Source organism: Saccopteryx bilineata, chromosome 2 (assembly GCF_036850765.1).
Source record: "Saccopteryx bilineata isolate mSacBil1 chromosome 2, mSacBil1_pri_phased_curated, whole genome shotgun sequence".
In the NCBI taxonomy this organism is placed as follows: Eukaryota; Metazoa; Chordata; class Mammalia; order Chiroptera; family Emballonuridae; genus Saccopteryx; species Saccopteryx bilineata.
In genome coordinates, this window is record NC_089491.1 from 144,897,746 (window position 1) to 144,910,000 (window position 12,255).

Below are 12,255 nucleotides of genomic sequence, written 5' to 3' on the forward strand. Positions count from 1 at the left end.
TTAAACTGACAACAAGATTTACAGCTATTACAAAAGAAATTGGAAAGAGGGGAAAATTTACCAGATGTTTCAAACCTTTGTAATAAACAAATCCAAGGTATCTTGGGAGACGACCTCAATTCTTGGAACTTGAAAGCCATATTTTGGACCATAGGATTATTCTCTTTTTTTATATTATTATTCAATAAAAAGAGAAAAATAATTTTAATATATAACCTACTCATTTAGTGAAAGTGCTAAATAGATATTTTATTTTATTAAAACCATGCAAGATAATTATATATTATCTCTGCCTAAGAATTCTATAAATATATTAATTATTTTATAACTTCCAACAGGCAGAGTACAAAGGAAAAATTAGGTTGGAAGCAATTAATTCAGACTATAATCAGAGTATAATCTCTTTAATTGAGAAATAAACATTAATTAGGATTCTCAAATAAATTGTTAGCAAAAAATAATATTTAGCACATAAAATTTTCTCATATGATAATTTCCAGGGAAAAGTGTGTGCTACTAAGGAGTTTAGTTTTACAGATTTCTGAATTTTTTGCAACTCCACATTCAGTAGAAAGTTATGAGCATTTGCTAGGAAAACATAGGTTGATATCTTAGTTCTGTCACTGAGAAATTTGCTAGAAAATTTATGAAATTCTGAACCTTAGTTTCCTCACCTATAAAGCTGAGAGAGTAATCACTGACTAATAGAACTGTTGTGTAGAAGAAATGAAATGAAAGTGGTTACTGTTTTTCCTGTTCTGTTATTAGACATTTGAGGATAAGTATGCTGCTGATGATGATAAAGATGATGATATTAATCATAATAAGAATGATAACGTTTGTTGAGCCCTTAGTATGCCAAACACTTCATTAAGTTTTCATATTGAAGCCAAACATTGGAAGCATAACCCTGTTTTAAAGATGAAGAGCTTGGAGTTTAGAACCAGTTGAGTAGTAATTGTGGTAACCAGGTTTGAGCCTAGGTCTCCCTGCTTTAGAAAATGGTTGATTAAAATTCTGGAAGTAAATTACCATATTATTGTTTTTATTCATTCTTTCTCAAAAGCCTTTCAGTACTCATCAGAACCTTGAACAGACAAGCATGAAAAGCTTAAAAGAGAAAATCTGTAAGATTTATTTTACTGCAGGATAATGCCTCTCTTTGGGGGAGGGAGAAGCTGGACTGATTATAATGAGGTTATTTTTTCTATTTTAAAATGTGATGGGGGAAACTAATGGTTTAACAAAACAGATGACTGAGAAAACTAATAGCCCACAACACTTCCTATGAAAATATACTATAGGTTTAAGTTATAAAGAAACAGAGGGAAAAAACCAGCACATTAAAATTAAAATAAAGTAAAAAGCTGGAAAAGCCCCTGGTCCACCGTGATAGACCCCCATCTCAAGGTTAATTTTCTGACATTTCAAGTGAGAATAGAAGACAGTCAGGCTTAAAAATAATCTCTTCCCTTTTGAAGTGTGTCTCAGTAGAATTTCCAAGTTTTATTCATTTTCTCCCTCTTGCCTAGTTAACGGGCTCCCTGTATCTAATCTTCATTCTTTGTTTTCCTGAAAAGTAGCTGAACTAGAAGAATGCAAGTAGTCCTACTTACCAAAGACAGGTTAAAACATTAGGCTTTGGCCCAGTAATCTACAAAAGATTTAGTTTGCTCATCCAGCAGGTAAAATAGTCACTTAATTTAATAAAACTCAATAAAATATGCTATCAGAAATAATAAATATAAAAACTCTCAGCAGCAGATTTAGTGTTACTAATTTTCTGCCTTCGTAAGTAATATTATGAGACATATAGTAGGTATTTTATATATAATTTTTTCCATTAGAAGGGGAACTACTGAGCTAAAGAGGATGAACAATTTAAAGATATTTTGATAAATTATCAAAATGATACCCAAAAAGTTAAAATTTACTTCTACTCATTTTTCTAATTAAATGTATTGGGGAGACATTGATTAATAAGATCATGTAGGTCTCAAGTGTACATTTGTATGATGCATGATCTTAGTATTTGACTTAAATGTTTTTAAAGGGAAATTATGATGAGTATAAAATAATATTTAGGAAGTGATTCATTATCTTATTTTGGAATCAATCTTTGTCTGGAGCTCCCTAGAGCAGATTCTGGCACACAGGGGTTGGAAAATAAGGTATTGTTGTTGTTTGTTTATTTAGTTTAGTTTAAATATGATCCCAGGGAGCAAATATGAGGAAAAAGAGTGAACAGAAAAGGGAGAAGCTCCTGATAGAAAGATGCTTTATTTGGTTAGCAACCACTGTGAGCAACCTGTATTCCATCCCTTGGGATATTTGAGAAGTTTTAGCAATGCAATTCAGAATTGCCCTTCTGGGATAAAAGGAGATTTCAGCCACTCCTGTTCTGCACTGGTTAAGGGTAGTCCTGTGAGCACCATCTCCCTTTCCACTTGCACAGACTGTTGAGCAAACTTCACATTGAACCCTCATGAGCCAGGAAAGGGAGTGAGACAGCAGCAGCACCAGCAGAGAGGAAATGGTAACCAGTAGTATTTATGGGAAGCTGGTGGAAGCCTGCGTGGAACTTTCTGGTTTCTGAACAAGTGGCTGGAATAAAATAGAACTTTGACTATCTCCCAAGAAGTGATTTATATTAGATATTGCTATTCCTAGCCCATAGAATGTGCTAATACTTGAATTAGTCTGGGATCTGGATAATATAAAGTTATTTTATATTGTAGTATCTTTTTAGAGATTGAGCTGTTTGTGTTAGTTTCATTTTTTTCCACTTAACCATATTTAGATTTTTTTCCCCCTAAAGTCTGTATTAAATCCATAACAAAATAATATTTAACTTGTCACAAGATAATTTTGTTTTCAAAAAGTTCAAAATTAAAAGGAAAGAACTTGGAAATCTGATGCAAAAGTTTATTTAAGTAGAAATAATAAAACGAAGCAAACCTAAATTACAAAAGTGCTAAGCATCTTCAAGCACTTTTATCGTTGTAATAGCCATTTTTTTAATGCTAAGTAAGCTTTTTGGAGATAATAAGATGAATGTGCTGTTTTGCTTACAAACTTTTTTAAATTTCCGGGGGAGGTATATAGCTATAATGTTTCTACAAAAGTGGCATTATTATAGCCCAAAAGTTTATGGAAAGTTATTATCATTCTTTATTAAAATGTGGGTTATCCCTTTGGTTGAGACTTTTATTTTTGGCCTCCAAATACTTTTATAAGGAACAAATATTTGTTATTTTTAAATAATATCTATGAAGACAAAGACATGCTTGCTTGGTGTCTTTAGCACTCTTGAGTATCTAGCATAGTAACTATACAAAGTGGGTTCCCTCACTGGGGAACAATTTTTTTTCCATTTTCTGTTGCATGAGGTTTTAGAACTGTTTCTATATTTGTCTTCATCGCTGATTCCAAATCTGAAATCCACTTTTGGTGCATGCTCTAGTATTTATGCAATTTTAATTTCTTTTTGTTACAGTTAATGGCATGCATTGGTTTTTAAATTGGAGTTAAAGGGCAATGACTCTTGGATTGAACATAACCACAGGCAATTAATGTTTTACAAATATCACTTTTACATAATTGTAGTTGTTTTAAATGTAAAAAATTATTATCTGATAAAAACAGCCTCTTTTTTTTAAGATTAAATCATGGCTTCTTCGAGTAAGCATAAATGTAAGAATAGTCCTGACACCTTCTGTTATATATGTGGCTATTACACATTTCAATATCAAAGGCGCAATATTTTATTATTTGTGACACGTGCATATATTGCCTATTTTCAAGTTCCCCTTGGCAATCAAGACAAGAATTGGGCTCCTAATATTGTGTGTCATAATTGTGAGGAAATGCTTCGTGACTGGACAAAAGGAAAACGCAAAGGAATGTCTTTTGGTATTCCTATGGTTTGGCGTGAACCTAAGGACCACAGCAGTGACTATTATTTCTATCTGATCCATACAAAGGGCATCGGCAAGAAAAAATGGTATATGATCGCATATCCTAATATTCCTTCAGCAATACAACCTATCCCACACTCTGAGACACTCCTGGTTCCAGTTTTCGGTGGTTTTATTTCTTCTAGGGATGAAGAAAGTGAACATGGTGATCAAGTGTATTTTGATAAGATGCATGAGGAAATGGTTGTAGAATCTGAAGGGTCTTCTTCTGATGCCAAGCAGTCATTAATCCCTCAGCAGTTTAGCCAACCCAAATTGAATGATTTAGTAAGAGATTTGGGCCTATCAAAGAAGGCAGCTGAGTTATTAGCCTCCAGGCTTCAAGAAAAGGATGTACTTCACCGGTCAGCTAAAGTATCCCATTTCAGGAAGCGTGAACAAATTTTTGTGGACTTTTTTTTCAAAGACAAACAGTTTGTTTACTGTCATGATATCAGTAGTCTTCTCAGCCAGCTAGGTGTTACCACTTACAGTCCAACAGAATGGCGGCTATTTCTTGGCAGCTCTAAACAGAGTCTGAAATGTGTTCTCCTACACAACGGTAATGTTTATGCAGTGGTTCCAATTGGTTATTCAACTCATCTGTGAGAAGATTATAATGACATAAAAGTTATCCTTGACTTTCTGTAGTATGAGGAGCATAACTGGTTCATTTGGGTGGATCTTAAAATGGTAAATTTCCTGCTAGGACAACAGAGAGGTTTCACGAAGTATCCTCGCTTTCTGTGTTTGTGGGACAGCCGAGCTCAGGAGAAACACTGGACACAGAAGGAGTGGCCGAAACGTGAAGCTCTGGAAGTAGGGATGCAAAATATTGTGAATGAACCTGTAGTTAATCGAGACAGGATCATTTTCCCCCCACTTCACATCAAACTTGGCTTAACGAAGCAGTTTATTCAGGCTTTGAATAGAAAAAGTGAATGCTTTCAACATATTATTTCTGCTTTTCCTGCCTTGTCTTTTGAGAAGATAAAAGCAGGAGTACTTGATGGACCTCAAATTTCAACCCTCATACGTGACAAAGAATTTTCCAGGAAGATGAATAAGGAGAAAGCAGTATTGCAGTCTTTTGTGGCAGTTACAAAGAACTTCCTTGGCAACAAAAAAGTAGAAAACTATGAACTTCTGGTTCAAAGGATGCTGTTGGCTTTCCACGACATTGGATGTAACATGACCATTAAGATTCACTTCCTGAACAGTCACCTTGATAAGTTTCCCGAAAATCTTGGAGCTGTAAGTGATGAGCAGACTACTGCTAGAGCATCAAACGAGATTGTCCTCAACAAGTACACAAATGCAAGAGCTACAATTGCAAATTTTTGCCTGAATAGAATTTAAATAAGTTTTGCGCAAATTTTATGATAAAATAAGTGTTTTAATATGTTCTATTTTGAAATTGTAGACAAATTCTGATGCAATCATATCTTTTAGTGTATTAGTGTATTTACTGCATTATATAAATTATCATATTTTCACAAAGATGATGCCCAAGAAGACATTCTACTTCATTATGTTAAATTAAATGTTGAAAATTTTACAATAAGATGAAAACCTAAAATCTTGAATTGCAAAAACACTGTAGCTTACAGAGAAAACTAATGTCAGATTTGAGATCAGCACACTCGAATTAGGTAAGAACAAGTGTTTTTGTGGATGCAACAAAAATTTTGTTCCCCAGTGCTGTTTGTCCAGTGAATGAGTACCATGCATCAACTGCAGTCCTGTGTGCACAGTGTTTGAAAATAAACAGTGAAACTCTTCAAAGAGTTTATAGTCAATGAGTAGTGGAGACAAGTAATAAGGCAATTCTGTAATTGTTTAATAAGCATAATAGAGATATTAATACTAGATATAGGATGCTGTGAAAAGTTTAGAAATATAGGAAAAAAGTTAGTTATAACATATCAAACATATCACAGCTTTACATAGAAATAAATACACTACATGACATATTAGTCTAGCATATGAAAATGAATTTATACTCTACTATCTATGAAGTAGGACCTAACTAATTAATTAATTGTTAGCAAGAATCCATTTTCACTAATTCATCCAGGTCCTCATTTGGTCTCCTTAGTGATTAATCAAAAGCAATACATTTATTCTGCTCCATTACTATAGGTTGCATCCTTCACAAATTTCACTAAGCAGTTTTCTTACAAATTAATGTCAGTGCTTCGCATGGGAAACTCAATGAAAGCCAATAACACAAATTTATCATCTGTTTGGAAATTAACTTCAAGGGCATGGGCAGTGGCTAGTTCAGATAAAAAGGATGATGCCATATTTTTCATATATCTCTCTACTATTTATTTTAGGATTCTCTGGAAACATTATCAGTCATATGAAAACATATGTTTGTATGTTAAGGAGAGACTGATTATCCAATCAAATCATTTTGAATAAGATGCTTTCATTTGTAAAGGTTGACTATACTATGAAAATATCATATAACTCTCATATTCAAAATCAAGGACTTTTTGGCAGACTCAATAACTTTTTCTGCTCCCTAGTCACATAGCTGAGCATAGCTAAGTCACTGCTTTAATTTATTTTGAACTTTCATGGAGCTTAGTAACAGATCCCTGTCAATGTCAGGTGAATAAAGTCATTGGTAATTTAGGGTACAGGTGCAAGACTAAATTAATGAAGGCTTTGATCTTTCCTTTTACATTACCAAAATGCCTCATGGAGTTTTGAGTGAGATGGCAAAAACATTTTATCACTCATTTTAGTGCATAGTATTTTCTAGAAATGAGTTTTGTTATCTGAATCTAGTTTAAAAGCTTTTCCTCTTAAAGCAGGGAGAAAAAATTGTTATAATGGAATGAATATTTTAAAATGTGGTATACACTGTCAACAAGCATGCATGTAAAAATGCACAAACCCCATGGATTTCCATTTTGCTTGCTATTAAACAGAGTGAATACTCCTATTCAAGGTTTGTTGAGAAAATAATGTATGTGGATGATCCTATGTAGTACCTGGCATTTTATTAGAAATAGAAGTGTTTATTTTATTTATCTCAGTCAAGCAGTGGAAGCGGCCTTATATTTATATATTACCTAGTTCCAATGCCCACTAGAATGTAAGGCGTCTCCCTCCTTCTCAGATGAATTCAGTCACTGCCCAAACACTCCCAGCAGCAGGAAGCATGTGCCTTCTGGCATTAGGGTCTTCTCTTTAGAAAGTCTTTTCTCTGACGACTGAGACCTGACTTTGGTGCAATCCCAATTCCTTGGCTCTTAGGCCGTTCTTCTGGTCAGATGACAGGAATGCCAAAGAGATTCTACGAAACCATAAGGAAATATTGTTATCAGAAAAATGAGCACTAGTCAACACAATATAAATACTGCAAAGGGAAGCAATAGCAGTTAGTAACTAGCCTTTGTTCTGAAGTGCGCTTATTTCACATGGAAACCTCACTGGTTGTCAAGTGAATTTGAGCCATCCAGTTCCTGTTATAATAATTTCATGTTTTATGTAAATGAAAAGTTCAGGATTATATATGTATTAGATGTTATATCTAAGTCACTTTGGTTAGTTGTAAAATTAAAATCCCATTTTTCTTTTATAAACAGAGCATTTAAAAATCTGTACTATACCAGTATATTTATAAATAATTTTTTTCCTTTTATGTATAACTTAGATATAATTATAGATTTTGGACCAAGAAGTAGCCTTATTTAAAGAATGAATAAAAATTAAAATTTATTGCTTTTATTTAAACTTTAAGAGACAGGGACAGTTGTCATTGATACTGTGGGTGAAAAAAGTAATTGTTTCTAATCACAACTTGAATAGAATATTTTTTATGAATTATTTTAAAGGTAAATAATTTGTACAACTAATCAAGTTAGTAAGTATAATATATCTTTCATAGCTGGCATCTATATAGGTTCAAAGTGAATTATATATACATATTTCTGAAATGAGATAGTGGAAAGTTATTTCACTAGCATGTTCTAGGCTACATGATGTCTTTTTGTCAAACAGGGTTGTATTCCTGTCAAACTTCTTTATCAGTGGCCCATAACAGATTTGAAATAATGTAAACAGAAACATAGCAAGAAATAGATGATAAAAATTTTTGTGGCATATACTTCCAGAGTCCAGTTTTATATTTTGAAGGTAAATCTTATACAGAATTATTTTTTGTTTCTTCTTTGTTGTCAGTGTAAGACTTATTCAAGCAATCATGTGAGCCTTTGACTTGTCTTTGACAACTTTAATCACATCTGCCTTGCTATATTGTTTAAGACTGATAGAAATGTGAGTAGCATTAAGAAATACTTGAGAATATAATATGCAGTCAACATCAATGGTGACAGAGTCAGCTGAAAAGAACTTTTCACAACTTATGTGTCTGAATCATGACAAAATCTTGGTCAACTTGAATGTTTGCAGATTCGGTACTGGTCTGCTCATGACAAAGAAGCAGCTGCACACAGAGTTCAAGTCAGCAGCCAAGAATACTCAGCCAGGCTGGAGAACCTTGTACCCGACACCCAGTACTCTGTAGAAGTCAGGGCCTGCAATAGTGCTGGGTGTGGACCTCCCAGTGACATGATTGAGACGTTCACCAAGAAAGCACGTGAGTATCAGCATTTGCCTTTTAGATGTTGTCAACAACTAATAATTGATTCGATCATGATCATGATGATGGTACATTAGAGAGAAATATACTACATAGCAGTCTTGTAGTAGCTTGTTTTTAATTTTTTACATTATAGTCACACTGAATCTTTTAAAAAACATTATTGATTTAGATGATGAGAAGATGTGGAGAATACCTTAATACAGTAATGTTCCATTTTAGAAATGATATTACAGAACCTGCCTTTGTGAAGAATCCCCACAGGAATGGAGGAACTGGAAGAAGGTATAGGGAGAAAATGTTGATACATGAGAACTTAACCTGGAGTGGGTGGACATACAATATGGTGTACAGAGATGTGTTGTAGAATTGGGTACCTGAAACCTATATAATTATGTTAAGTAGTGTCACCCTGATAAACTCAATTAAAAATTTTTGCACCGTTAGACAATTAATTTCATTCATTCTGCTATTATATTTTTGTTTTTATAAGAATATATAGACAGTATGAGAAATTTTAAATTCTGCTTATTTTTCTATGCTTTGATTTATAAACCATCATTGCACAGTGCAAATGTTGTAGCACTACATTACTTCCTTATCCCTGCATGCTCTCGTTGTTCGTACAAGAACACATACCCTACTCAGATTTTCTGGTCATTCTCATCTCTCTGGCATTACTTTAATATCTGTTTCTTTAATCAAGTTGAAATATCAAAGAAGAGAATTTATATTCAGGACTCTAGAAAGTTTTACAATAATTTGAAGATGTAACTACCATTAGGGTTAAAAAATATTATGAAATTTACTTGGAGAAACAGAAACTTCTAAAAAAATCATGGTGTGAAGAGCCAGACTTTGGTACCACAAAGGAGTCTGAGATCTGTTTTGCCCACGAACGAAATATGTGACAATAGACAAATTACTTCACATCTTTAAACTTCATTTTTCTAATTTGTGAAGGGAGTATTTATTTCTTTATTCTTTTTTTCCATTTATTCACTCATTGAAAGTATACTAAGTGCCTAACACTGTTCTAAGAGTTGAGGATTCAGAAGACATTGAACCAGTCTCATTCTTTTCTCATGAGATTACAAACTAATGGAAGGAATCCATAAACTGAGAGAAAAACAAAACAAAACAAATATAAAACCAAATCTCTGACAAATAAATATAGTAATATCAAATGACAGGATAACAAAGTGAATAAACAGAAAATAAATTGAAAGTAACTTGGGCAAGAGCCAAATTCCCATTGGGTGGGAAAGAATGGCTTTTTTGAGAAGATGCCATTTGTGTCAGTATATGAGTAATAAGAAGGACCCACTATGTAATGACTAGGGGTGGGGCTAGGGAGAGATTGTTTTAGGTGAAGAAAATAACAGTACAAAGCCTTTAGGTGGAAAGAGTTTGATATATTTTAAGTGTAAAAAGGCCAGTGAGACCAGAATGTAAGTTCTTAAGTGAGGAGAGGAAGCATACTAGCATCAAAATATGAATCTGCCCTGGCTGGTTGGCAGTGGTAGAGCGTCAGCCCAGCATGTGGAAGTCCCGGGTTTGATTCCCAGCCAGGGCACACAGGAGAAGCTCCCATCTTCTTCCCTACCCTTCACCCTCTCTTTCCTCTCTCTCTCTCCCTTCCCCTCATGCAGCCAAGGCTCCATTGGAGCAAGTTGGCCCGGGGCACTGAGGATGGCTCCATGGCCTCTGCCTCAGGCACTAGAATGGCATGGCCTCTGCCTCAGGCACTAGAATGGCTCCAGTTGTAATAGAGCAACACCCTAGATAGCCAGAGCATCGCTCCCTGGTGGGTATGCCGGGTGGATCCCGGTCAGGCACATGTGGAACTCTGTCTGACTGCCTCCCCACTTCTCACTTCAGAAAAATATAAAAACAAACAAACAAAAGAATGTAAGCAAAAAAGCAAAATAACCAATTAGGATGCTATTTTAGCAGTTGAGGAAGGAAACAGTAGTGGTCAGAACTGAATAATAATAGAAATAAGTGGAAAGTTTTCTGTAGGCAGCATTGACAATTTGCTGCTAATTTGAATGTTGGCAATGAACAAAATGCAAAACTGAATTCTAAATTTCTGTTTGAGAAACAAGGGGTTTGATTGTGAAAGACTCATAGAGAGGTACATCTGGGGATACATTACAAATGTTCCATCTTGATTTTGTTACAGTTGAAAAGCCTTTTAGACATTCAAGTAGAGATCAGCACTTGCATACATATGTTTAGAGGTTATGTGAAAGATTAGAGCTTGAGATGGAATTGTGAGTACTTAATGCTGTGGGCCCAGATGTGAGATTTAGGGAAGAGTCATAGAGGGAGGGTGCTCAGGATCGGGTCCTAAGTCATTCCCACATGTCAAAATTGAACAGAAGGCGTGGTAATGAGAAAGAGCAGCTGCAGAGATGGGAGGCAGGGACAGATGTGAGAAGATCATGAATTTAAGAAAAGAATGAGATTCAAGAAGGAATTAGGAAGTCAATTCAATAAAATGCTTCAAAAATGTTAAAAAAAAAAAAATAAAATAGTAACATTAGATATGGCCAAGTGCAAGTAAGTGATAACCTCAAAAACAGCAGTTTTATAAGAGCGATTCAAAAAGAAACCCAAGTGAAGGATAATGAGGCTGATAAAAGTTATGTTATGTACTACACAGAAGTGCACTAAATGCCCCCATGGATATAAAGTGCTTAGCATATACCATATTTCTCCATGTATAAGATGCACCCTTTTTTGAAAAATTTGGGGTCTAAAAACTGGGTGCATCTTATACAGTAGTTGTAGATTATTTTTGCTTGCATTTCCCGCTTTTTTGCACTTGTCTTTGCACTCATTGTACCTGGGTGAAAAGATCCTGGGATAACATCAAGATTGAGATGATTGTCAAGTCATTTAAGAAGTGTGGCATTTCAAATGCCATAGATGGAACTGAGGACAAGACAATATATGAAAACAGTGATTAGTCATTAGACACAGATGAGGGCAAGGTAATGGATGGGAGTTTTGATAGTGATGAGGAGTTGTATGAATTTTATGATGAATAAAATTTGAATTAGATAACTTTGTGTAATGCATTTTTTTTTTTCAAATTTTGGGCCCCCAAATTAAGGTGTGTCTTATACAAGGAGAAATACGGTAGTTAGCACTTGTCAAAATTGACTGTTATTGCTGTCTTATTATTATCATCAGCATTATAATTCCTTGTGTAATGTAGCTTGCAGAACTGAAGTTGGTTGTGGTGATGATCAATTGTATGTTACTACTTTTCACAGCCCCGAGCCAGCCACCAAGGATCACCAGTTCAATAAGGTCTGGTTCACGCTACATAATTACCTGGGATCATGTGGTCGCACTATCAAATGAATCTACAGTGACAGGATATAAGGTAGATAAAAGAATACTGTAGTATTTTCCATTTAAGCTTCAAAGAGTAATTGATGTTTGAATTTCTATGGTTTCGGCAAAACCCAGTCAGTTTTCTTATCGTAGTTGTATGACAGAATCAGACAACTCAGTGCCATGATAAATTTTGAAATGAGAAATGATCTTGAGTGAAATCTAAGAACATGCTACATCAAATGAGCAAGATAGAATAACAGCTGTATAGAGTTGTTAGAATAATCAGTTCCTGAAGAACTGAGACAAAAAGAATCAATTTTTGCTTGACAA

At 34.5% G+C, this 12,255-nt stretch overlaps 1 protein-coding gene across 3 annotated transcripts in view; it reads left to right on the forward strand.

Annotated features, from left to right (window-relative positions):
- CNTN1 (contactin 1) overlaps positions 1–12,255 on the forward strand; it is a 388,569-nt gene that overhangs the window by 331,851 nt on the left and 44,463 nt on the right. For all 3 annotated transcript variants that reach the window (XM_066258119.1, XM_066258117.1, XM_066258118.1), the window contains 2 exons: positions 8,385–8,571; positions 11,859–11,971. In XM_066258119.1, the coding sequence (XP_066114216.1) occupies positions 8,385–8,571; positions 11,859–11,971 (300 nt within the window). The remainder of the gene's footprint in view (positions 1–8,384; positions 8,572–11,858; positions 11,972–12,255) is intronic.